This window comes from Condylura cristata, unplaced genomic scaffold, assembly GCF_000260355.1.
Source record: "Condylura cristata isolate star-nosed mole 26May11 unplaced genomic scaffold, ConCri1.0 scaffold00014, whole genome shotgun sequence".
Classification (NCBI taxonomy): Eukaryota; Metazoa; Chordata; class Mammalia; order Eulipotyphla; family Talpidae; genus Condylura; species Condylura cristata.
The window spans coordinates 39,073,540-39,101,119 of NW_004567115.1; the positions used below are offsets into that span (position 1 = coordinate 39,073,540).

A 27,580-nucleotide genomic window follows, 5' to 3' on the forward strand; every position below is an offset into this window, starting at 1 on the left:
GGCTTCCAAAATGACATCCTAGTGTGATCTCAACAACTAGCAAAGTTGTTGCTGGATAGCATATGTAACATCAAAAAATTGAAATGTTGTTACACTGATAATTCACCTATCGAGGAATTAAATTATACCAAATCAAGTAAATCAGAGTGAATTGGTAAATGGGATATCAGATAAAAGTATTTAACCTCATAGAATACTAAAATTAGAAATTTCCTTCAAGATTATAGTCTGCTCCTTTATTTTTTCAGCTGGAAAAATCAAGTGGGCTGCCCAGGGTTTTGTGGCCAGATTAAATACTGAGTATGTTTTGCTCAACTCTGAAATTAATTGTTTCTGTTGTATATTGAATTCTAAAACTCCTGGTTAAAGGCAAAACATAGCAGCCCTTGAATATCGTATGAAAAAGAACCTGGGTTAATCATTTTTGTGGTATTTTGGATAAAAGGGAGTAATAGCAACCTCGGTATAACATTTAGAGGTATGAAAACTGAAACAGTGCAGTCAGTAATGGTTCTATACTGATGCTTGAGTGGATGAAAAAATTACTGCTGTATAATAGAGCTGTTAAGTAAGGTGAATAACAGCACCTGTGTATTATGAATTATTGACCGAAGGAGAAGCCATCTATTTCTTGTAAGAACTATGGTAGATGAAGAAATTCAGTGAAAGAGCACAACCCACCCATTAGCAAGTTTTTTGTTGGCTTACTTGAAGTGCTCAATCTTTTTGAAAGGTTAGATTTTGTTGAAAAACATAGCCTGATAAAATAACATTTGGATTCTAAGTGGGAATGAGTCATCCATAACTGGGAGGAAGACACGAAGCCTGCCTTTGCTGTGGATAGAGTGGTAAGAAGAGTTATTCCACTCGGTCCTGGCGTCCAGGTTTTTAAAAAGTCCTGAAAATTAGGTTCAATTACAGTGAAAACAAAGGGTCATGATGAAGTTAATTGAAGGCTCCTTTCTGCAAACATTTTAAAACTTGAGAATGAATTTCTTCAAGAGACATTTCAGAGCTGCTGTCTGTGAATCGCTGCGCGGTGGAGAGGCTCAGCTGAACGTGTCGTGTCTGAAAGAGCACATCATGTAGCGAGAGAGACAGGTCAGTCACTGTTTGTAGTAACAAAAAGAATGAACTTTGTGTGTAATTGAAGCCCAGCAAGCAAAGAGCTATGGAAGGGAAGAGAAAAGAGTTGTCTCTTTGACCAGAGAGATTGGAGAGTGCTTGATCACCACCTTTCTGTTGCCCTAAGGGAGGAGGGCTGTGTCAAGTGGGGGCAGATAAATGAGCATCTTGGGGTGAAAAAGAGCCAGAGCAAAGGGGTGGAAATTTCTTACAGGCTTGGTGCCTGGAAAGGTCTTGTGGCTTTACTGGAAGATACAGGCAGATACTTGGGGGTGGGGGGGGGGAGGGGAGTCTCACCATCACTTTCCGTGATCTTTCTTCTTTAGAGCATGTGTTTTTACAGCTCTGTTCCATGGATAGAGCAGGCTTCTTTGGGGGAAGATTATTAAAGATTTGGAACATTGCCCCTCCTTACATTTTAGAAAATGGTAGGTAATGACTGTTAGGAGCTGGGTGTGTCAGCGCTGAGGGTCTGCGAGGTTTAAGAGACGTAGGAGAAGTAGACATTTTTCACTCACAGGCAGGATGGGCATCCCCGAAAGGATTGGCTTATGCTTTTGATAACAGCCAGCCCTGTTTTTGACGTTCTTTCATACATTCCTAAGAGGAAGTGATACACAGGTACAAAAATATTTTTTGTACTCCCCTTTGTTTGTTTTGATTTGGTTTATGAGGAGTGTGATTATGGTTGGTTGGCAATACTCAAGTGAGGAGGATGGTTGCCTTTGATACAAATGAAAGCCCAGGTTAGAGAAGAAAGAGGATGGTAAGGTGCCTGAAACAACACCTCAGTGCCACGGAGGTGTTGAGGGCAGGGTGTCTGTAGAGTAGCTCCTGTGAAACTGGCCTCTGGCGAGGAGACACCTCACTGCTCAGCAGGTGGTGTTCTTGGTCAGGTCCTCTGAGTGGCTGATGCCTGGGGACCACCACGGAGCCTTAATCTGACCCACAGGGACACAGGAAAATGGGAGGTCACCCACATGATTGCCTGCTTCATGGTTGAGCCCTCTTCCCTCCTGTACCCCCACAGTGTGGCTGGGGTAAAAATGGTAGTAGAACCATCAAGTGTGGTGGCCTCAACAGCTTGGTGACCCACGGGTAGCATTTCCGGGCTTCCTTCATTGTAGGGATAAGGCTTGAAGAGCTTATTCAAGGCCCCAGCTATTTCTATGGTATATTTCAATCTGTCATGTCCTGAATTATCAAAGATGGCCTCCTTGACCTGATTATGCATTTTGGAGTGCTCTTGTGTGTTCCTCACAGGAACAAAATGGCTTGCATATACCCAGTGCTCAGTTGTAATTGAGTCGAATTAAATTTAATGATTGACTTAGTTTTCCATTTGTATTTCCTCTCCAAAGACTCATCTGAAGTACATTAGAACTAATAGGACTGCCTCCCCTCCTCCATCATGGGACAAGGACTGAACAGCAGGTGGAAAGCACATCAGCCTGTGTGTGTCTGTGCCCTGAGGGTGCACGGGGTGGGGTGTGTCACTCACCAGTTACAGGGACCCTTCTTAAGGGACAAGGACAAATGACTCTGCTAGTCAGGCTCAGTCAAGCCTTACCATATCCACCATCTCCTCCCCTGTGGTACAGCTTCTCTGTTACTAATGCTCCAGCATGCCAGCCACTCTTACTTACTCCTTCCCACTTGTATTGTTCTTTCTTTTGTTTGGGACCCCCACCCTCCACCCCCACTTTTCTACCTGAGGATCTCTTACCTTTCCAGGTCCAGTTCAAATGCTTCTGCTTTCTTCTAGCCTTTCAGAGTTCTCTCTTTTGGGCTTTTATACATCTTGATAAAATTCACCTATTGCCAATGCAGGGTCACATGCGAGGCAAATGAGTGGAAGGGCCCGAGCTTGATGCGGGAATGAGCCGAGGCCAGCTGTGTTGAAGGCTTCTGCTCTGGGCGCATCACAGCTGAGGCACGACTCGGGTGTGCTTCTCTAGTATCGCTTTCCGGACATGATACCTTGCTTAAAGGTGGTTGTTTCTGTGCCTGCCTTCATCACTGCAGTGCAAAGTCTTTGAGGCCAGAGACCGCGCCCCCAAAGAACACGTCCAAGTCCTCAATCCATGTTTGAGTGAAATGTTGAATAAATGTAATTGAAAAGTTTACTAATGTACTTCACTTAATTCACCTGGACATGCCATGTAAATAGTAAAATTGCTTCTTTTTAGTTGTACACTTTCTGTGGTAATTCCCGCCTCCCCCGACCCCTGGCTTATTCATCACTTGTTCATATTAAGTTTTATCCATCACAACATAGAATTCATATCATCTGCCTTTTCCTCCCTACCACTTCCCCAGTGGGCTCTCCAGGAGGGCTTCATCCACATACTGATCAAGAACTAATTACTACATAGGCATTATATGCACCGTCCTGTGCTTGATATTTTTGGGAGGTTTAAAAATAAACATCAGGGCCCTCATGGTGCTGCAGCAGGTTAAAGCACAGCACTAAGAAGCTAAAAAGACACTTCAGTATGAGTTCGATCCCCGCCCTCCCCGGAGGTGACCCCACATGGCACGGCAGACCTCTCCTGACTGGCCCGCTGCTCCCCTCAGCAGTGTACTTCATTGATCTACCTGTTCTGCTCCCCAGTCTGTCTCTGGTGAAGCCTCTCACCACCCCACACCTCTAGCCTGTACCCCAGTTCTGTATGAATAAATAAATAAATATTCTAAAAAAATAAAATAAACATCATGGGATTTCTGCTTTTGTGCTCACGAAGATTGTATACAACATGCTTGTTCTTTTGTACAAGCTGTGAACCTTGGTTGCACTAACAGAGGGAAGGAGTCTGTGGGATGAGGAGTCAAATTGGGGAGGGAGGAGCTGAATCAGTGGTTAGGAGCCAGGTCTTCCTTTGCCAGGTCTTCCTTTGTGCTTGTCATGGAGCCCCTGAAGGATTTTGAGCAAGTTGGTAGATGCTGTGCCAGCCAGAGCAGGGTGGAGGCTGTGTTAATAACCCCAAAGATAGACCCTGGATTTCCCCTTCTTCCACCCCCTGTGGGAGTGCTGATGATGTCTCTAGTCTTCGTGGAAATTTTAGGGGTGACCCATACTTTCCCCCCTATTAAGAACTGCTGGTTGTTTCTTCCTCACGGTATCTCTCTCCAGTTGCTGCTCTAAGATCCCTGTTTGCAAGATGAGGAAACTAAGATCTGGAGGAGGTGTAGGCTGGGAGTGCGGAGGCTTGAACCCAGGTGTGCTGCCCACAGACCCAGGCTCTCTTCAGTCAGGGGTGGGAAGGAGCCGGTGCCTGTCTGGAACAGATGGGCAGAGGGAGGGGAACTTGATGATTTACCCTGGTGCCAAAGCCGGCTCCCAGGTGCCACTTGGAATGTGAACAGAGAACAACAAGTGTCTCAGAAAAATACTGGGAGACAGTTCTCCAGCTTGCAGGGGAGAATGTTGTTGTTTTAGAGATATTCTTGTACGAAGAGGGGCTAACAGTCTTGGCTCTTTTCTTCCCAGTCGGAATTCAGTCAGTGGGCAATCAGATGACTTGAGGGAGAGAAAGAGTGAAAGCTGTAGACTATAAGTTTAACTAAATGCGTAGTTTCGTGTGTTGGGCCCTGGCCTACTGGAGCAGAAAGAATTGTCATCGTCACCATCATCATTACACGTCATAGTAATGCAGCAGCAGTCGCCATAGCAATAGCAATGGCAATGGCACTAGAAATAGTAATAGGGGACCTTTGTGTAGAGCCTGCTGGCAGAGGGGACGACTCAAAGGAAATCCTCAAAGGGAAAGTGGCAACACGAGGAAGGGCCAGCCTGGGACGCGGTGCGGGGGAGCCAGTCATTTGTTCTCATTCAGTGGAGAAGATAGACAGCGGCCTTCAACGTCAGCCTTTTCCAAAGCAAATTATTTTCCAGCCATCTGTCTTTGAGAAGGCACTGGTTTTCAACATAGTCTGCCGGTAATGGATTTGAAATCAGATAGCAGCAAACAAATTTGTCATTTTATGCAAGTAGGCTTTCTTAGAAGTTTCCAGTATGCTAGCCCTCTAAGAACTGTGTTGCTTGATTTTTCAAAACTTAAATGCTGAAAGCATCGTTATCACTTCTTTCCACACGTGCTCTTGTTTGGCTTCTGGATGGGACAGAACACACCCCCTGTGGGTCCGTAGTGTATAAAACTGCAGCAACTTGGGTGACCGTTGCATCTACCCAGCCGATTCAGGTCCCACCATCTCCTGGCCTGCTCCCCCCACACTCACCTCGTGACACACCCACTTCACTGTCGACACACCCACTTCACTGTCCACACTGATCTCAAAGGCACTGCCTTACCTCATGTTTTCTGGGCTATCTGGGCGTTCTTAGGGTCGAAGACCTCTTTTCCAGGCTTTCTTGCTGCTGATGTGGGTGGATGGTGTCCAGGGAACCCAGGCTACACACGGATAGTGGGACAGTCTTACATGAACGCGCCCCCCCCACCCCTGCAAAAGTCTGGGGACTGTGTATCTGACCATTTGCTTTACTTCTGTTTGGCAAAGACAGTGCTCAGAGGGCGTGCTGATTAAGGGGAAAGTAGGGTCGCTTCTTTCCCCATTTTCCATATGGAAAGACGGTTGGAATGTGCAAGATGAGCCTGAGTCCATATGCTTGGAAATCTGTGCATGATTCTTACTTTGCTGAATTGCAGAACTCGGTGCCATCTAGGTGCTGGGGTCTGCAGCAAACATGCCCCATGGTGCCAGCGCGATTGCAGGTCCATGAAACATTTTAAAAGGTCACGCTATTCCACTACTCCATTAGGTCTTCATTGCCTTATGCAAATTATCCTAAAAAATGTCTTCAACAGGTGATGGCTTTAAAATCCTACATAAAGTAAGTTTCATTTTCGATAGATCGAGAAGTAATTTACCTGTGAAGTTCTTTTTTTTTTTAAATAAGAACGACTAACACATTTGTAGCAGCAACAGATTTAGTGATCATTGTAGAATTTTTCTTTTTTCCCAGAAAACATATCCTTTGAGCTGTCCCTTCTGCCAGTAAGCTCTAAACAGCGGTTATCTATAGCTATTATTTTTATACAATTCAACTTCTTAAGTTCATATCAGGCCAGGACCCAACCTACAAACTGCATTTCGTTTTAATTTTTTCAGAAATTTCTTATTCTAAAGGGGGATTTTTAATTTTGTTTCACACCTGACTAACTTGCTTGAGAAGCAGTCCTAGAAGTGACAAGGCAAGGCCAGAGGATGTCATTAAGAATCTTTGAGGGCCCTCCTTGGTGACACAGCCGATGAAAGCCCAGCAGTGCGAACCTAGCCGCAGCTGTTTCAGTGCGAGTTTGATCCCGGCCAGGTTGATGACCCCCAAGGCGCAGCTGACCTCTCCTGTCTTGCCCGCTGCTCCCCTCAGCAGTGTATTTCAGTGGATCTGTCTCTTCTGCTCCCCACTCTGTCTCTGGTGAATCCTCTCACCTCCCCTGTACTCTGTCCTATACCCCCGTTCTCTGCATAAATAAATAAATCTTTTTTAAAAAATGAATCTTTGATATGTCATGGCCAGGTTCCTGCCTGGAATTTTTGTTCGTGTTTAACCTCTAGGTCATCATACGTGTGAGACATAAAGCACGTTTCTGGATGTTTTTCATGTTTCCTTATATCAGCCTCACAAATTTCCCTCTGGAAACAGGGTCAGTCATCTGCCCAAGGTCAAACAGTAAGTGGTAGAGTCAGGACTTGAAGCCTCACGCCAGCAGGTCCCAAGGTGCATCCGTCCTCTGCTTTGTTACTCACGTGGGAGCCAGTAGGGGAAAGTTAACTGAGGGCTGTGATGAGACTCTCCCGTCTATGAGTCCCTTGACTGTGGGGACTGTCTTTCTTCACTGGCTTTCTCGACGCATCAGATTGCACGGATGCAAAATGAGTTTCCTGAAGCAATCATTGCGAAATTCTATTAGGAAAGTGTGCTTTAAGGAAGAGTAGCTGTTGCTTTGGAGCGTGGCCCTGCTCTGAAGTTGTCCTGCCTTGTGCCTGTTTGGCGGGTCCGCAGGCTGGGAAAGGCAGGAGTGTTCATTCTCATGCGCTCACATTCCTCCTTTCTGCTTCATTCTCATCCCTGGGATGGTGGTGGAATTCACACCTGTCAGTCAAGGGGGCCTGCTGGGATTACCTGCTGGGGTTACCATGTCACCCAAGGAGTATGTCAAAAGGAGGGGAAAGGTTTTTCAAAGTTTGGCTTAGAGACTTCAAGTTTTAGACCTGTGCTTATCTCTGCTGCTGGATCTGGTGAGACACTCACATACACACACTCTCTCTCTGTTTTCATCAGTGCAGCCTGGGGTGCTATGGGTCAGCAGACTTCCTCTTTTAGGAAAAGTCCCAGACAGCTCACTTATCTTCACGTCCTATCCTTGTTTGTGGGTGTTTACATTGTTCATTGCTCCTCCCTCGGAACAAAGATGAACAGAACAGAAAGTGTTGGGGAAGGCCACAGCGCTGGCCCGGGTTTTCTCTCTGACAAGCCCTGAGGAACTCTAACATCCATGTTCCCGAGATGTGCCTAACTTGAGCAAACCACTGTCAAAACTACCATGCTCTGCAAGGAAAGCTTGTGAAACACTGCTTTTTAAGGATTTATGTTGGAGACCCAAGGCCTCAGGCAGCCTACTCAAGAGGGAAGCTCAATTTTGGAAACTGGAATGTCACACGAAAGGAGCTTAATGATGGAGAGTGAGCTTGAGCACAGGCTAAACTCTCTGTTCTTAAAATGAGACGTACTAACAATAGTTCCTGGATCATAGGTTATTGTGAGGGCTAAATGGGGTGTTGGGGGAAAGCCACAGTGTACACAAAGTGCGGAGTTTAGACACAGGCTCTCTGTAAAGCTCTTTGACTTCATTTCCACCACCATCCTTACCTCCTAAGGAATCAGGTCTGGTAGCAAGGTCTCTGGGATCCTTAAGCTCAGCTATCTTTTTTTTTTTTAGATTTATTTATGCATTCAGAACTGGGGTACAGGCCAGAGGTGCGGGGGCCATGAGAGGATTCACCAGAGACAGGGTCGGGAGCAGAACAGGTAGATCGACAAAGTACACTGTTGAGGGGAGCAGTGGGGAGGTTCAGGAGAGATCTGCCACGCCATGTGGGTCACCTCCTGGGCCAGGATCGAACTCACATTGAAGTAGCTGCGGCTAGCTTGCAGTGCTGCATCCTAACCCGTTGCACCACCAGGGAGGGCCCAGCTTAGCATCTTAACACTCTCTGCCTTCACACAGCCGGAGGAAGTTTGTGCCTAAGGATCTTTGGACAGAATGTGACCAGGTCCCACAAACACCGAGCAGCTGGATAGCTTTTATGCTTCTTGTGTTCTAACATACATTATTATTATATTTGCCCTTTTGTTCAGAGTCATTTGAAATGATAAGTGAAAGAAGTAAAGTTTCTAGACAGTGCCTTGAGAAAATGTGTATTCGTGCAAGTCTCAGTGTTTAGTGTTTTAATTTCACATGATGGGTTTCAGAGAGAATCAGGTCTTACTGAAGGAGAAAGCGACTCACAGGCCTATCTCAGTGAATGATGCAATGCTCCCATGGAGTAAACAATAGTAAGCAAACAAAATAAATAAACTCAGATTTATTTGATGCTCATAAAACTGTCCTTTGTAATAAATTTGATTTTTGAAATCAAATGTTTACAATGTCACAGGAAGGAACAGTGTCGTTGCAAATGCTGTAAAGGGACGCTGGGGTGGATATTTTAGAGAGACTTTGAATCTTTCTTAAAGCTTTTTATATTTTACCAATACATATCTAATGCATTAGATTGGCCAAGTAAAACAGTTAGCAAAAACCGGTGAAGTCAAGCCTGTCTATTGCTAGGTAGACCTAATTATTAAATGACTGCTGAGACTTCAAAGTGTATAAAAATATTCAGCAAAAGTTTTCTCTACTTTCTAACATGCCAAATCAGTTTGCATTAAACTTTTCCATTTTGGGACAAAAAATGTACTCATTCACTAATTTAAGCACAGTACATGCCAGATTAATTTATAATGTAAGTACAATTTACGGAAGAAGATGTTGATTTTCTTGTGTAACATGGGAACAAGAATATAGTCTAAGGATAGATAGAAATAACTTGAAATCAATTACAGATCTGAAGTCCCTTATTTGCAATCCAAAAACCTCTGAAAACTAGAAGTTTTTATCATGACTCATTTGGCAATACAGTCTTCCCTGAATTGGCATAAAGCTATTCATAGCTCTTACTAGTCTCTGTCAGTGTGAATGTTCATGTTTACTGCAGAAATGTGACTGTGTTGGATTAGGGGGTTCTCCCCTAGATATCACTGGGAGGGGGGTGGTGGTGGTTTATGTGCTGAACATATTATGGTCCTAAATTTCAAAAGCAAATTAATTCTGATACATTATCTGGACCAAGGGTTTTGAATGAAAGAACATATATGTCCCATAGCACAAGACCTGCCCTCGCCCCAGCCTGGAATTTCCCTGAGTAGTTCCTCTCTATAAAAGCTAGGTGTAATTATTAATAAAGCCCCATGTGTAACTTGAAATCTTCCATTTTGGACATGGTCACCATATTGAGTTCTTGATAATGGGCAATGCAATGCCAGTTAACCTTAGTAAGCTTCTCTAGAATATTCAGTAAGTGAATTCTCACATATAAAACTTTGAGAAATTGGCCCTCCCTGGTGGCACAGCGGCTTAAAGCATAGCACTAAGAAGCTTAAGCCACTTCCACATGAGTTCGATCCCCGCCTGCCCCGGAGGAGATCCACATGGCGCAGCAGACCTCTCCTGACCCGCCCGCTGCTCCCCTCAGCCGTGTACTTCGTCGATCTGCCTATTCTGCTCCCCGCTCTGTCTCTGGTGACTCCTCTCACCTTTCGCATCTCTGGCCTGTACCCCAGTTCTATATGAATAAATAAATAAATCTTTCAAAAAAAAAAAACTTTGAAATGAACATGATTCCAAGTTATATTTTGAAAGCCTAAAGTAGTTTAAATTATTCTTTATAAAAACAGTTTAAAGAAATGTATAACTCATGACCTTCTTAAAATTCTCCACAGCATTTATAAAAATAAATTATCCACACCATTTTAAAAAAAAAGATTTATTTATTTATGCTTATAGAACTGGGGTGGTGAGAGGATACAGTAGAGACAGAGTGGGGAGCAGAACAGGCCAACTGACGAAGCACACTCCTGAGGGGAGCAGCGGGCAGGTCAGGAGAGGTCTGCCGCGCCATAGGGGTCACCTCTGGGGTGGGCATCTAACTCATGCTGAAGTGGCTTTAGCTTCTTAGTGCTTCTTAGTGCTTTAACCACTGTGCCACTACGGAGGCCTATAAGGTACCATTTTTTTTTTAAAGATTTATTTGTTCGTACAGAACTGGGGTACAGGCCAGAGATGCGGAGGGTGAGAGGATTCACCAGAGACAGAGCGGGGAGCAGAACAGGCAGATCAACGAAGTACACTGCTGAGGGGAGCAGCGGGCGGGTCAGGAGAGGTCTGCCTCACCGTGTGGTCGCCTCCGGGGCAGGCGGGACTCGAACTCATGCGGAAGCGGCTTTAGTTTCTTAGTGCAGTGCTTTAACCCGCTGCGCCACCAGGGAGGGCCATAAGGTACCATTTTTTAAGAGACACTTCATCATTTTCCTCATTGTAATGGCTTATGCACCAGCCTTCTTTTACTAGGCTGTAAGGCCTCCTCTCTGGTCATACAGACAACCTAAGTTCATTATTTTCAAATAAAGCATCAGCCTTTGCCAGACTGTGGGCCCTGGGAACAGGGCTGTTGTTCCCAGCATTGGTGTTGGGCCTCATGGATGGATTTGGGACCTGAGATGTTCTGAGAAGACCAAGACTTGCTGAGGAAGTGATTTGGAAGCTAAGACCTGAGGAATGTCATTAGTCCTGAGGAATGTCATTTAGTCCCCAGTGGGGATGCTGTTAAGGCTGAGGACAAAGGGTGCAGAGGCCTTGGGGCACATCACTGACTAGAGGTCGGGAAGGGGAGGACAAGGGGGGAGTTGAAGCTGGAGCCTGGGTCTTTAAGTAGATCTTACTTGTGCTTGTGGGAGAGGGTTCTGGCAGCAGGGCAGATAATAGGTTGGGGGTGGGGTGGGGAGAGAGAGCACAGTCAGCTGGATGCTGGTTAGGGCTCCGCTGAAGGCAGGAATTGTTCTGGACCCCCTGGCTTCACTTTTTGTTCTTACAGTGCTGTAGTTGTTCTCCTGGGGAATAGTACTTATGTGCTCTGTTGGTGACTGTGAGGCCCAAGTTATGAAGAACATGTCAGCCAGGCTTGAGCAAGTAGAACTAAATCACCTTCCACATTCTGCAAGTTGAGGAAAAGTTGAGAAACAAAAAGCAAAACCGTTACTCGTGGTGGATGCTCTTTGAGCCAAGTGCTTGGACGGCCGTGGGAGTGGAAACTGAGTGGGAAGAAAACGGAGCTGTGCCCAGAACACCGCGCTCTGGGGCTTCAGTCGACAATACAGTGGTTCCCAAATGCCCTCAGAGAATATGGTGTCACAGGACCCCCGAAGCCTGAATGGCTAAAAATGTGGCAAGGCCAGGGTGGGGTCTTCTGACTTGTTTGCTGCTCACTTGCCTTCAAGGTGAAACAGTGCCACTGAGTGTTGTGTCTTCAAGTTCAAACAACTTCCCTTATGGATTCAAGGTGAATCTAAGCACCTTCTCAAACATGCAGGCAGCTCAGCTGTTGGGTTTTTTTGTTTTTTAGTTTCCTACCCAACCTACATTGTGAGAGTATCAGAGACTGTCCCTCCTCACATTCCTCAAGAAGTGAAGCTTACAGGCTCCTGGTTCAGATAATTGTTGCTTGATTGTCCTCCCTTATGGATGGAGGAGTGAGGTGATTGATGCCCAGGCTCTCTGCAGCGCGGAGCCTGGATTAAGAGAAAACTGCCAGCAGTTTAATTTAAACACCACAGAGGGAGTTTTGTAGTGTTTGTTGTGTTTGCACAAATGCCATGGATTCCCCCCTCTCCTATAAATCACAGTACTTTGCTATTGTCTTTCTGCCCAAGTCTTTTTCTGTGAAACTAATTTCAGGTTTACAGTAAAGTTGCAAAAATGGTACAGGGGTTTATTTTTTTCCCCCTGAACCTTTGGAGAGTAAATTGCCCACATGACTTCCTGTTGTTCCTGACTGTTTCAGTGTGTCTTGCCTGCAAACAGGAACTTTCTCTAAAATGACCACAACTGACGGTCAGAATCCCTGGCACATACATACCAGCCATCTGACCTCATTGAGGTTGCCAGATGTCTCATGATGTCCTCTGTAGCAAAGGAGCCAGCTCTAGGCTTACGGGGTGCAACGAGGTGTTACTGCCTCTGTAATCTCTCCTTAACTTCCACGCTGTTGACATCTTTTGACACTTATAAGCGAGTTATCTTATAGGCTGTCTGTCAGTCTGTTTGTGTTGGTTTCATGATTAGATCTGGTTCCGTCTTTTCTGTAAGCCTATCTCAGGTGCAATGCCAGAGCTCTGCTCTCAGGTGGTGGCTGACTTTGACCTGACCTTTTATTGAGGAGGTCTTCATTTGCTCATTGGATTCACGATGTAACCGTCTGGCTTCTCCCATTATGAAGTTACTCTTTTTCCTCTCTGTAATGAAAAATATTTTGTGGGAGGTGCTTTGAGACTGTAAATGTCCCGTTTTGGATCAAACTTCCACTGACTGGTTTCGGCATCTATTGATGTTTCTTCACTGAATAATTACTACGTTGCTAGCTGCCAGCTCTTCTAGTTCCATTGTTTGTGAGCTGGCATTCTGTTTCATGAAAAAGCTTTCTCTTCCTTGTTTTTCATGGATTCTTGTTTTGTTCAATGGACTAGGACACATTTTTACTATACTTTGATGCTCAGATTGTCTCATATTTGGCTGTTATTTCTATCCTTTGACATGTTCCCATTATTCTTTCAGTACCTCCTTACTTTGTGAACCCCCAAATGTACTTCAGGCTCTTTCTGCTTTCCCTATCTATCCCCAGAGTTGACCATTTTCTCAAGAAGCCCTTAGTGGGCAGGGTTAGGAAACATAGTTTTATCATTTATATAGATACTCTCTCTCTCTCTCTCTCTCTCTCTCTCTCTCTCTCGCTCTCTGTCACACACACATCTGTATTTTCTTATGTATTTATTGAGATAAGTGAAAAACATGAATTCAACCCTATTGCAATCCAATACCCAGCAATTTTCTAGTTTTCTTTGTGTTTGAATTTCCTTTCCAATAGTGAGAAACCTGGCTGCCCTTAGCTTTACTGCATTAGCTAATATACCCAGTTGCCTATATTTGGCCCCCTAAACTCCCACTCCCCACCCCCACAGGGATTCCCCTATCAGCCCCTTCCTTGGGCTCCTGCACTCTAGACAGCCTGCTCCCCTCCGGAGTAGGAGGGGGGGGGTGGAGGGGGGAGGGCACCGACACCCCCCTGGGGTGCAGTCTCCCTCCTACATGTGTCCTCACACCCAGGACACTGCTACCTCCTGCCACGCAAGTAGATGCTTTCCGAAGCCTGACCCCCACCTGGGCTGTGCTTCCCTGCACCCCTCTGTCCACTGCTTTCGTTTCTTAGGGCTACCTTAACAAAGTTCCAGAAACTGAGTGGCTTCCCCAACAGAAATCTATCCTCACATTTCTGGAGGTCGAAGTCTGAAATCTAGGTCTTGGGGGGCTGGTTTCCTCTGGGGACTACAAGGAGTCTTGGAGAACCCGCTCCTGCTGCCCTCCTAGTTTCTGGTGGTTGCTGGCGATCCCTGGAGCACCCCTGCTTGCCCCATCTGTCTGGGCTGTCATTCAACCTCCTCTCTGTGTGTCTCCCGCTTCTTGTAAGGACACTGGTCATGGTGGATTCAGGGCCCACCGTAACCCAGCATCATGCCTTTGCTTTGACTTGACTTCATCTGCAAAGACCTTACAAATAAGGTCGCATTCACAGGTTCTTGGTGGCTGTGATTTTCGGGCAGGCTATCAGTGGAATCACGGGCTTTGCTCAATTCCATCTAATGGGCTTTGGGACGAAAGCATTCCTTTGGGGGGGAGGGGAGCTCGCTTCATTGTTTTGAGGAGCATCTTCTTGATTGCTATATTGTTGTTTTCTCACTTAAACTCAGGGCTCTGATGACATCAGGATCTCCCGGGTGACTCAGTACACACAAGAGAGCACTCATTGTAATGTCCTGGGTCTTGGCAGTAGCTCACGTGGGCTGTGTCCCTCGAGAGACCCCTTGCTGCAAACCATTGCAGCCCCTTACTCTGACTGTTCAGGAAACTTCCTCACCTGTTAGGGTGCTGCCTGGGTTGGGGTGCCTGCCCCACCCCATACCCTGTGTGTGCCCAGTTGTCCGGGCTAGGCCTATAGCTGTGTCTTGGTCCACATTGCCAGTCGAGTACCAGGCGGTGCTGGTCATCTGAGAGGCCTCTGGAGCTCCGAGTGGGCCCTGACTGCCACCAGCGTCCCCAGGGGGAGAACTGTGTCACTATTTGGACATGGCGGCCAGGGTGAGCCGTCCACGGCCCGCGTGACCTCAAGTTCCTGTCCTGGTGGTTGAAAAACTCTCCCTCTCCCTCTTTTGTTCTTTTCTTCACTTAACTTGTGTTATATTCTGAGCTGTCACAACTTGTATGTTCTTCACACACTATATACACACACACTAGAATATAGAATTATGTATTTTCACTCTCCTAATGCATGTCTTCTGAGCATTTTCCTATATACATCAAATATTTATCTATAGTCACGATGTCTCTTTATTGGAGCCTAGCTAGCACATTTTATTTAATCGTCTTCTGCCTTATTATTTGGCGTTTGGGTCAATTTAAATTCTTTTCATGGTTATAAATCATACTTCATTGATGTCCTTGACCATGTGTTTTTGGAAACAGTCACTTATGAAATACCCACTATTGTTCAACTGCTAGGCTGGGCACTGGGTATTTAGTCCTATGGCAAACCCTGATGAGGAAGCTGTTCCCATCTTACAGATGAGAAAATGGAGGCATAGGGTATTTGGTTCTGTTACCCTCAGCATTTGGTTCCCTAAGCAGTTTTCTAGAGATTGGCCATAGATGGTGCTGGAGACATCTCGAACCTGGGTAGCTCCCACAATTGCGGAGAGAGTGGTGGAGACTGAGGGATTTCTGAGTTTTCAGGGGACTCACAGGTGGCTCCCATTGACGGCCATACCTCCCCAGCCCTAGTCTCCTAAGGCCTGTGAGGCAGAAGCAGCGCTGGCCACACAATTGCCCAGTTGTGGCTGGCCACAGACGCCACTGAGGCTCAGTGTCCCACCCTGTGCCAGGGTCACTGAATGGCCCAACGTCTTCTTGAGTGACATTCTGTGTCGCGGCCACCCTCCCACTCATGATAAATAAGGACTGCGCTAGGCCCCGTAAGATCATAATCGCTCTCTAGGAACTTCCACATCAAGGCAGCAAAGAGCCAGGAAAGATAAGACTGTCAATGGGGCTGTCAGCATGGTCAGAGCCAATAACGCAATGGCTGCGTCTGGACTGGGCAGGGAAAGCTTTTTGGGAGGGTCAGCTGGGAGGGTCAGTTGAAAAGTAGGCTTTTAGCTCTGCGGGATAAGCGAGGGGCACACGGCAGGCTGGGTGCTGTGGATTTGAGGGGGTCCAGCTGAGTTTGTCAGCTTGGGGGATGGGCAGTCCTTAGAGGTCCTGATGCTAAAACGATGAGGGGGCAGCAACGTGGCTCATAGGCCCCTCAGTGGGTGGACCCGACAGAGAATCGAAGCACTGAGCACGCAGAGGGTCGCCAATGCTGGTGTCCCTGAGTGCTGAGGTGGAGGAGCCACACCTCTCCGCAGGGGGGCTGGGGGCCTGGGGGCTGGAGGGTGGTGGTGGGGATTGGGGAGTTAGGGGGTGGGCGCTCACCTCCGCCCCTGAAAAGTGCGCTTGTGGCCGCTTTGCACTTTCTTCCTTCCCTGCTCTAAAACAACCCTCTGGGATCCAGGTGGTCGGGCTCTGGATCTGGGCCTCTCTTTTAGGGCAGAGACAGAAACCAAAGGAAACCATTGGAGGAAGCCCTGAGGGGTGGGAACTGAAAGGAGCCCGCTTGCTCTTCCGGGTGCTTCTCAAAGGAGGCCTGAAGGTGATGGGGCGGAGAGTGGAAAGCTATTATTGGGGGCGGGGTAGGAGGGAGTAGTTTTTCTCTAGAGATCACCAAAATAAATCCCTGGCTAGAGAACAGCACACCTGCTGATTCCAGGAGTTCCAAGGTCCTAAAGGGGCAGGAAGTGGGAATTCCTGAGGGCAGGGAAAGAGGAGGGGAGCTGCTTTCTATTGGGCCCAACAGTGATGGCCAGGTGTGGGGGTCCCACGGGCTCCTATCAGGCTGGGAGCATCTGTGCCTTTCTTTATGTGCACCCCAGTTTGAGCTCATAGCCCAAAGACTTAGTCAGGACCCTAGACTGTTTATGTTGGGGCTCCGCTACTCAGTACCTCCATGACTGATCTCATATTAGAAGCCTTAGTTTCTTCCTCTATAAAATAGGGACTTTAATAGCACCCACCTTGCAGGCTGTTGTAAATCAAGTATACTTGTAATCATAAGAGGCTTAGGACTTCCCTAATGCCTTTGAGCACTTAATCCTTGTTGGCTGTCATTAATAGTGCCATATTGTGTGGGACACAGCACTTTGTATCTGCCTGCTGATGGTAATCCCAGAGTTTACAGACCTAGATGGGGATTAGGGTGACTCATGGAAGAACCCCCTAGTCCCCAGCTTACCAATTGGTTGTCATCCAAAGGGTGATAGAGCTTGCAAAGCATGGCTCAGGTCTTTTAAAACTCAGCCATTTTCTCAAAATACAAGTTTCCACAGTAGTGGATCCTGCCAGCTATAGATTTTCCCTTGCAGAGATTGTGTTTCTCCCAGGCTCCTGAACACTGGCTGAGATTTGGAAGGACTAGAACCAGCCTTCATGGCTATGTTTGTCTAGTGACAAATGGTTCTTCATTCACACTAGCTACATATCAGGTGTTCAGCAGCCACTTGCGGTGGGTGCACACTCTGCTGATAGGCCCAGCTGGTTGGGGCAGCTCTATGCTGCTGACTACCTGCTGGGTGCACAGTACAAGACTATTGAGTTCTACATTTGAACCTGTGTAGCAGTGTTAACATAGGTTTCTAATTCAAGGGGACGTTTGTCTCCATGGAGTAAAGCACATAAAATGGAAACTGTAAGACAGTGTAAGATATATGTGAAGTTACTGTTTGAAGTAGTGAACTCATAGCAGCATTATTTACAGTAGCCAAGATACGTACTCAAGGCACGGGTGAATGAAGAAGTTGTCATGCTTGCGTGCTTACATGGGCACAGAAAAGAGGAATATTATTCAGTCATAAAAGAGTGCAGTTTTCTCAGCAATCAAAAAAGATAAACTCATGCCTTTTGCAGCAACATGGATGGAGCTGGAAGGGATCATGCTTAGTGAAATAAGCCAGAAAGAAAAAGAAAAATACCGGATGGATTCACTCATAGCAAGAACATAAAGGACAAGGGGTGGGGGGGGGGGAAGAATAATAATGAAAAACTATATACCAGAGACATTTTACGGCAGTGGAGTGGGGAATGAGATAAAAAATGGAGTGAGAAGGGGAGTGCACTGAACTATGGTGATGGCACACGGGTGATTTGGTGATGGGAAGCCCACAGGGACTACAACTGAGATGGAAAAAAGGCACAAAATGATGCCAAAATAGACATTATAAACAAACAAACAAAGAGAGTGCAGTTTTGCCACTTCTGACATGGATAGACCGCAGGGGCATTAGTATGTTAAGTAAAATAAGTCAGAAAAAAATAGACACCATTTGATCTCTCTTATATGTAGAATCTAAAAAACAAACAAAATGAAAATGCGTACACAGAACAGATTGGCTGCTGCCACAGTTGGGGGGGGGCATGGGAGAAATTGGTGGAGGGTATGAAAAAAAGTTACTAATCTAGTTTATTTTTTTTAAAGACTAATCTTTGAAGACATTCGGGAGGGAGACAGGAAATAGATCTACCACTTCACTTTGTCCCCACGGTTCATCATATATTTGAATTTGCAAACTTCAGTCACATTTGGTTGCAGGAACTCAAAGAGTAAGATGAAAGTCTGTCACTCTTGATCTCTTCACTGAGCTTTCAGAATCTGGACTGATTGACTCACATGCACACTAGTGTGACGCTGGTACATTTCTGAATCTTTTCTGTAGTAATTTTCCTATAATTGGTGCCAAATGAAAAACCACAAAGGAAATAAAAGTTTGATGAAACAATGCTTGTTCTTATTTGGGGCACTCTCAAGTAAGAGTTTTGTGCTGTTGTATATTTTTGTACATTAAAATTACAGTTAATTTGAGTGTAATTTAGAATTACACTCAAGCCAGTAATGCTGATCTTTAATCAAATACTTTGACTTAATGTCCTTTAAAGGATTTCTACCAGAGGTTTGAAAAACATGGCCTAGGGGTTTCTGGTATAATCTTTGAAGTCAGGTGCATCTAGATTTGAATCCTAGCTTGGTCACTGAATAGCTCTGCAGCTTAGTCGTAAGTTCATTGCCGCATCTGTAAAAGGGAGATAAGATACTATACCTCAGGTCTAGTATCAGGTATGCTTGAAGGTTAAATGAAATATGCATGAAAAGCACCTGGAATAGTGTCTGATGCCTAGTTAGCACTTGAACGATAGTGATGGGGATAATGATGATAAGGATTTTGAAATTTTCACTCCAGTTTCCTTTCAGCTCAAAGAGCTTTGAGTAGAAATTCTTGCTGAAACGGCACATGGATAAGTGGGAGGAGAGTAAATGTCATGTACTGGGAACTTGCGTTTTGGGAAGGATGACTGTATGTAAAATATCCGGGATGTGCTTCTCCTGTGGTTAGTGACTGTCACAAAGCTTTACCTATGTTGGCATGTGAGTCAGTTGCTCCACATCAACAAACACATCTTCCCTGTTCTACACTGGCCATTTACCCCAACTTTTTGTCTTGACTGGCTTGACTGCCACCTTCTTCGTGCCTAGGCAATGCCTCTCCCTCTTATAAGCACTTCCTTGCAAACCTTCTCTTAGTAATGATTTATGCATTCCTCATGAACTAGTTCACTTAGTTGGCAATTAATCCCAAACTGCCTTGTGATCTCTATTGCAGCCTTTTATTATTATAATTATAGTATTATTAGTTAGCTTTATGTGATTTAGAACTCATATTCTCAGTTAACTTATTAATTCCAGAGGGTAGTAATCATTTCTTACACATCTCTGAATTCGCCATATACTTAGCATAGTCCTTTGTAATAATGTGTTTAATAAATAGTTGCTGATACTTTGGATGACTGGATCTTGCTGACAGTCCATGAGGCAAGAGGTCTAGTGGTTAGTTGGATTTATGAGAGGAGAGTTATTGGATGAAGACAGATAGAAGCTCACCTATGTTGGAAGGGTGACTTTTCTATAGGTTGAAGGAGGGGTGGGCACATGACTTTGTATGAAGGGCCATCAGGTGATATGAGCCCTCACCCACCTTTTAAAACAAATGATGTAGCTACAGAAGAAATGGGTCTGGTCACTGCTGTGGTCAACTGCAGTACACACTCAAACCTAAGTACTGTTCTTAGTCTGAGCACTTTAACTCCTATACTTTGCCTTCATTCTTTTCTGTCAACCTACGTGTTATGATTCGGTCACTGGGAACTGATGAGCTGTGGGGGCTATTGGAAAATTCTCTAGGTTTTTGTCAGAGTGAAGATGCCTGTGAAGATTCTTCATTCCTGAAAGAAAAACGTGTTGTATATTAAACTTTAAAATAGTGGGTTTTTCTCTTGATACTTTCCATTGTCCTCTGTCTTCCATTGTTTCCATCGAATAGATGCTGCAAATCCTCTGAAGTTTTGTGCTTTTGGTTTTCAAAAGTAAAGAGTATTTTTTTCCTCAAAGATTATTTCTATATTTTTATTTCTCAGCAAGTGTATTAGAGTTTTCCTGATTGTGGTTTCATTTTTATTTATGTTTGAGTTTCTAGTGATGATGACATTTGTGATCGGAAGATAACTGGTCATTGACTCTTCAAATATTGTTTTTGCTTCATACGTTCTCTTGCCCTCATTGTTCTTTATTTCTTTATTTGCTCTTTGATGCTTTGAAACATGTTTTTAAAAGATATTTTGTGTAGATTTCTTAAGTTACTCACCATGAAGTTAGGTCTCAATTACCTGTTGTGCAATTACCAGACGTATCCCTTCTCAGCCAAGGATTTTATTATCTCAAATCCAGCTGGGGAATTTAAAATGTTCTAGAACAAAACATTAACATGATGAAAGTGGTATTTTAGGAAGATTAACATGGGATGCAGAACCAAGAGGAGTTGGGATTTAGTAGGTAAAGGAGTTAAAAGACCCTCATAGAGGTGTGGAAGTAGAAGAAAAACATCTTCATAGTAGAGTATTTTCTAAAGTAATATGAAAGCACATGTTAGGGTTTTTGAGTCAGGACATTTCAGACAGACCTAACCCCCTTGCTAAGTAGCAGACTGCCTTTGAGCAGTTCTCCTATATATCCCGTCATCTGTAATGTAGTTTATAAGATGGACTAATATGGTTCCCAACTCCTATGGTTATGAACAACCCATACAAAATACTGGTTTTTAATGCCTGACATATAATAAGTACTCAGTAGCTAGCAGCCATCACTATTACTATTCCACAACAAAGACCTAAATCTTAGTTATTTAGGTTAAATTCAAGATCACTGTCAATTGACAGTTGTAGGACTAAGACATAGGAATATTCACATCATATGAATCACAGTGGGCAACTTGCATGCTGTAGGCAGCAGGGCTGGCCTCTGTAATATTCCATACCTGCCCTGTACTGAATTGATTTGTGGCCCCATGCCATGGCTTTAAAGACAATCCCAACTCCAAATCTCAAAGTATAATGATAGGTGATTTTACAAAAATACCTTTTGTCAGGCGCAAGGGTAGATGCTTTGTATTTTAGGTTTATAGAACTATAAAATGTTAGCATTTTGCTTTTAAACAAAACCCACTGTAAAAGAATAGTAGCTTACCAAAAATGTTAAGTCAGATTATGATCATTCCTGTTTCAGAAGGATTCCTAGAATCATAGATAAACTCAGAAATTATTCTTTTGGAACTTCTTGGTTTGCTGTATGATAAAACTCTAATCCTGGGAGGTCACGTGACTTTTTCAGGGTCACACGTTAGTAATGGCAAAGCTGGGACTGGAACACAAGTGTCCTGGTTTCTGCTATGTTTTTATTTTCTTGGCAAAAATAGCACCTTCACCACTTCCATGTCTACATCAACTCTGTTCAAGTTTCATGAGACCTGGGTGTTAACAAACATGGGAAACTTGCCATTCAGAAGGTAGCTCAATCTATCAATTTGAATTTCCCTGAGGGAAGCTAGAAAATACATGCCAAGCCAGCATCTTTTGTTGCTCAGTCCTCTATCTGTGATATCCCAACCTTTAAATCTTTGGAAATATAATTTATTTTTAGGTTCAAACCAAATGATCAGTTTCTGGTACTGATATAGAATTCCACCTTTGCTTTCTTTCACAGAAGGGAGGATGTATACTGAACCTCTGATAGTGTGAGAAATCCATGTTCAATGCAGTTTTCTCCTGTGACATATCACAGGACCACTGGTAATTCATTACCTGTGTGGGGCTAGTTACAAAGTCAAGTCAGAAAAAGGAGTGCTATTATTAAAGCCCTTCTTGGGTATCACTAGGGATGGCCTAACTATTAAAAAAAAATAATAAAAACATTAATTCAAAAAGGTAGATTTACCACTATGTTCATTGAAGCATTATTTACAATAGCCAAGATATGAAACCAACTTAAGTTCCCCTTGATGGATGAATGGATAAAGAAGATGTGTACAAGAACACAGTGGAATACTGCATAGATATAAAAAGAGTGTGTCCATGGGCCTCGGAGCTTCTTGGAAATATAAATCACAGGGCTCAGGTTGACCCACTGAATCGAGGTTTGCATGCACGTGCAACTTGGTGAAGCACTGGTTGCCACTTGTGACAACGTGGATGGATTTTGAGGGACTTATGCTAAGTGAAATAATTCGGAAGCAAAAATACAAACACTATGATTTTACTTACATGTAGAATATAAAGAAAGCAAGTGAACAAATAAAACAAAACAGACCCTAAGATTATGACCACAGAAGGCCAGTTAGCAGTGGAGGAGCTGGGGCTCGATGAGTGGAAAAGGTAGAGGGGCTTGGTCAGATGTTGTGAGTGGAACTGGTGGTTGTGATGTGGTATATATAGATGGGTGAATGTGAAACTGTACACCTGAGACTTATACAACACTGTAAACCACTGTCACTTCAATTTTTTAAAACACCCGAAGAAAGTAAACCCTTCTATAAAAGAATTTCCTCCACTCTGGTACTTGCTAACTTTTCTTTTCCTAAAAATTGCCATATACTTAATGGTAGTGGTGACTAACGATTTAGAGAAGTTTTTATATGTGTGACTTCCATGTAGCTTGGTTAGGTAGGAGACACATTGGTTTGATTGAGCGGTAGATATTTAAAAGACAGTAGATAAATAAGGGATGAACCAACAGAGAAAGGAGGCAGTGAAGTTCAACTAATGGAGCAGCACTGTCTGCCAAAATCAGCAGACTTGGCAAGGAGTCAGAGAGAAGCCAGGTGACTTACACTTAAAACACAAACATTTGTCTAGAAGTTTGCTCTTCAGAGAGTGTCCATGGACCTCGGAGCTTCTTGGAAATACAGATCACAGGGCTCGGGTCGACCCACAGAATCCAGGTTTGCATGCACAAGAGTTGGTGAAGCTCTGGTCTAGGTTTCATAATCAACTCTTAGTTTGCTTACTATTAACAAAACTTGTCAGATCACTCATCACATAAATTTCCACTTTTCTCTTTGGTCTTTGGATAGAGATCCAAATTCTTGTATGGTTTTCCCGGTCAGCCCTTCTGGCATACTCCCTGGTGCTGATTGCCTTCCAGCAACTGGCCCTGCTGCCCCAGAACCTTGATTTTGACCCACATCTTTGTTCCAAAGGACAACTTCCTTCTCCCTGTCACCTGTTCTTAGAATATCTTTTTTTTTTTTAATAGTTTGTCTATTTATATATGTGTTTTACATCATTTTCCCTTTTTGTACAATGCATGCTTCCTCGTTCAGGGGTAGTCTGCGCAAAATTCCCACCACCCATTCACCCATGAACCATCACCATAGTCCCTTGTGCTCTTTCCCCCCCTGTTTTGACCCCTCTCCCTCCCTCCCCTGCAGAATGTCTCTGATTTATATTTGCCTGTTAATTTTTTAATTGTTATTATTTTTATCTCCTGATCCCTTGTTTCCCCTATGTTCCTCCTATTAGTGAAACCATCCACCACTTTTCTTTTTCCTTCTGGCTTACTTCATTGAGCATAATTCCTCCCAACTTCATCCATATTGCTGCAGATGGCATGAGTTTATCTTTTTGATTTCTGAGTAATATTCCACTGTATAGCAACCTATTTGGGGGCATTGGCTGCTATAGGAACCACAAATCGCATGGTTTAAACAGTAGACGTTTGTTTGCTCAGTTTTGGAGGCTAGAGAGCCCAACGGTGAGGTGTTTGTAGGGCTGTTCTCCAGGGCTTCTATGGAGCATCCGCTCCTGCCTCTTCCACCTCTAGTGGCTTGAGGCTTCTCCATCTGGCAGCACATTCCAGCCTCTGCCTCTGTCGTTACGTGCTGTTGTCACTCCACATCTGGGCCTTCACTCTGCATCTGGGTCTTCACGTGGTGTTTCGTCCATGTCTCCCTACCCAGATTTCCCATGTCTAATAAGAACAGTATGTTCCTATGAGCTTCCAGTCACATTTTCATCAACGGATCAATATATAATTTGTTTTATGCGTGTGTTCTTTAAACATCTGTACTTGAAACATTTGTTAATTTATTATCATTAAGCTCACACCCCACAATAGGGTCACTCATGCCTGAAGGAAGCTTAACTCCCGTACATCTTGTCTTCATAAGGCATGTTACCACCTTGTAGCTGAGGGCCCCAAGCCACATTCCAGGCAGAACTCTCTTGGGGGACATTATAAGTCACCAATAAGACCCAGGAAATTTCACTCTAAATAGAGCGTAAAAAGTTGACCCTTACCTGTGATATGTGTATTAGATGACTCAAGGTCTTCACTCCTCTGTGGAGATGTTGATTTTGATTTTATAGGGTTATAAAGGGCTCATTAGAGGTGGAGTTCCTAGTCTCTAGGAACTTTGGTTAGGAAGCGAGAGTGCGCTCACCTAAAAAGTTTATTGCAGGGTTTGCTTATGAGGTTTAATATGAGCAGTGTAAAGTCAGTGATGAGTTGTGGGAGTGGAAGTCAGTAGGGGTTGAAGAGGGGTTCCTTCAGGCTGGAGTGGTCTGGGACTATGGGTAGAGCAGGGCGGTGGAAGCTGAGTCTTGGAGGATGGGTAGGGATTGGCAAGGCCGGGAAAGAGGAGCCGAGGGCTTGTTACGAGCAAGGCACAGAGGGGTCGTTACAAGCAAGGCACAGAAGGGTCTGTCACAGTGAATGGGTCAGAGCTGGGAGGTGTACAAGGAAAGTAGGCAGCTTCAAGGCAGAGAAGTGTGATCCCATGTAGTTCACGTGATGATGCTTCTGCTCTGGCATGAGCTGGCGGCTGGGTGTGGAGGTGAGCTAGGAGAGAGTTACTGATTTTATTTTTTCATCTCAGTCCAAATTCATCTGAATAGAATTCTCGGAGTTCATGTTTTGGAGGAGGAAGCGAGTTAAAGAAAGAATAGACAGCTAAGGGTTGAAAAGGGAGTTATGTAACACTACCCGTGAAATCCTATAGAATAGAAACTTGAATCGGCATAAGTCGCCACGGCATTGCCTTTGAATTTGTGTTAAATTTAAATTTCCATGTAAATAGGGTGAACAAAGTAGACAGCACTTTGTTAGTCATTCCATCCTGGATAGATTTGGGTGGCCAACGGAAAGACCTACCTAGAAATGTCTCCAGAAAGAGGGAGAGGCACCTGACCTGCTAAGGGAAAGGTGGTCAGACCATGGAACCACTTTACAGGGAAAGTAGGTTCCAGGAAAGGAAGGGTGAAATCAGATCAGAGGGGAAGATTTTTTTTTCCTTTTTAATTGAAAAAAGGTCCTTAAGGGAGTAAGAGGTTGTATTGATCTACAAAACTGAAGCCAGAGGGAGATGGTGATGAGCTGAGAGAGTGAACGGGATGAGTCAGGAAACAGTGGCTGTCTAGGAAAAGACCCTGGAGCCAAGTGAATGGACTCTGTTAGAGGTTTAAGTGTCAGTATTGGGGTTCAAAGCATTTGTGGAACTCATATAATCTACAGGATTGAAATGGTGACAGTAACTGGCCCACAACTGCTCTTTTGCCCTGCCCACCTTGGGGATAATTTCCAAAGGTATTGTAAAACCCTGTTCCTCTGGGACACCTGACATAGGAAAGGTGTCCACTGTCAACATAGCTGGGCTCGGGGGGAAGTGTCGTGCAGCCATCCCAGACCAGATAGATTCATTGTTGATTTGGGCAAACAGAAAAGAATTTTGGAGTCAGTAGACCTGACAGGACTTGATGTTAAAGCAGGTAGCTGGGTACACACAGGCAGAGCCACCCAAGCCTCCCAGCCCCCTTCACACCTCTGTGTTCTGCCTCTGGCTTTTTGCTTCTGTCTCCTGGTGTCTGTATTTATATGTCGGCACACCTTGCACACAGGTTGAACGTATCATAGGTGCTGTGTCCTGTGCTCATGCTCCCAAGTGACTTTGCATCAGTGTGACATCACATGTGGGTAGTGGAACCTGGGAGGAAAATAAAGCTGTAGGTGGCGGCCATAGAGGCTCAGGGATGGAGGTGAGAAAGAGCCCGAGTAACTCCATTTTCCTCACAGCAAGGTCACATGAGGAGCTGGCCTTCTACCGAGCTGAGTTTCTGCCAGTCCAGGCCTCCTGTGTCTGTGAGGCCCTCTCAGCTGTGAGTGGGCTCTGCCCCCTGGAAAAAGAGCAGAAGGCTCAAGCAGGGGAGTATTGGCTCTGGCCAGAGCCCTCTGTGCACCCCACAACCCCAGTCCTCCTGTGCACATAAGCTCTGTGCTTTTTGAGGGAGGGAAAGTGGGGGCCTCCCGGTGAAGACACGTCGATGGCAGAGGTGCTAACATGTGTTTCTCTCTTGCCAAAGGGCACCATGCCGGTGGAAAGGATGCGGATGCGCCCATGGCTGGAGGAACAGATAAACTCCAATACAATACCGGGGCTCAAGTGGCTTAACAAGGTAGGTATGATGGGGGCCTGTGGGAGCCAGAGGCTGAGGGAGAGAGGCTCACTGGGCTGCCACACATGCATCTAGCCAAAACGAAAATCATTCTCACGGTCAAAATCATGTGCTAGTACACTACAAACACCAGTCGGCTAAAAATGATCATGAGAGAATTCAGTGTATCTCACACCAAGAAGCCTTTTCTGTCACCATCTCAGACCGTAGCCTTGGGCCCTGAGTTATGACTTTCATCACCTGTCGGCTCTTAGTTGTGGTTGAGGAGCTTTCTGCTGTATTTTTTCCTAGTGAATCTCACTCTCTTCCTTCTCTACACTCTTTTTACTTCTCTTGACTTTTTAGGATTAGGGCACATGGAAACTCTAGGGTTTTCTATTGGGAGTGGTCCACATTGACTTTCTTTTCATTCTTCATGGTGTGGAAAACTCCCGGCTTTGCCTGTAAGATGGGTCTTCATCATGCAACGCTATTTGTGCACCTACCTGTCCTGAAAAAGTATGGTCTGTGCCCTGGAGAGTAGTCTGTGCTCCCCTGCTATACTGACCTTGGTCAGCTCAGCTACCTGTTAGGGGTGAATCAGGATGTGATTGTCCATAAAAATGAAGAACATCTGGTGAGAACAGAAATGAATTGAATTTCCATGTATTGAAACTTGAAAAGGTATCGGCATCTGCTAGAAAAGTGACTATCAGTGTCACCATTTTGTTACCTACCGTTTGTATTCCTAGTGGCAAGGTCAGAACTGCCCGGTCATAGGAGCCCAACCCTACCAGGTGCCTTTCAGATCAATTAAGAGCATAAAGCTGGATCACTCTGGGGAGGGTGTGTATCAAGAGCTATGACTGGGAATTCCTGGGAGGTCACTGACTGATGTATAATGAAGGACCCCAAAGCTGATCAGTGGACACCTTGTTGATAAGATTGAAATCCTGACTGGGGAGTCAGGGCTTGATCTGTGATACCAAGCTGTCAGCAGATGAGAAGTACAGTTCCCCCCTTCCCCTGTTTCTTCTATTTCCCGTCTCCTTTTCTGCTTCCTCATATGACTAATGCTGTCTGACTGGTTTACCAATAACAAGGCC

The 27,580-nt window shown here is 44.8% G+C and overlaps 1 protein-coding gene across 3 annotated transcripts in view; it reads left to right on the top strand.

Annotated features, from left to right (window-relative positions):
* The window catches only part of IRF2 (interferon regulatory factor 2), an 80,581-nt gene that overhangs the window by 12,793 nt on the left and 40,208 nt on the right, over positions 1-27,580 (top strand). For 2 of the 3 annotated variants that reach the window (XM_004682377.1, XM_012725005.1), the window contains exon 2: positions 26,403-26,495. In XM_004682377.1, the coding sequence (XP_004682434.1) occupies positions 26,409-26,495 (87 nt within the window). In that variant the 5' untranslated portion in view covers positions 26,403-26,408. Of the gene's footprint in view, positions 1-1,059; positions 1,102-26,402; positions 26,496-27,580 lie in introns of those variants that run through there. The other variant, XM_012725006.1, reaches the window with a different exon arrangement.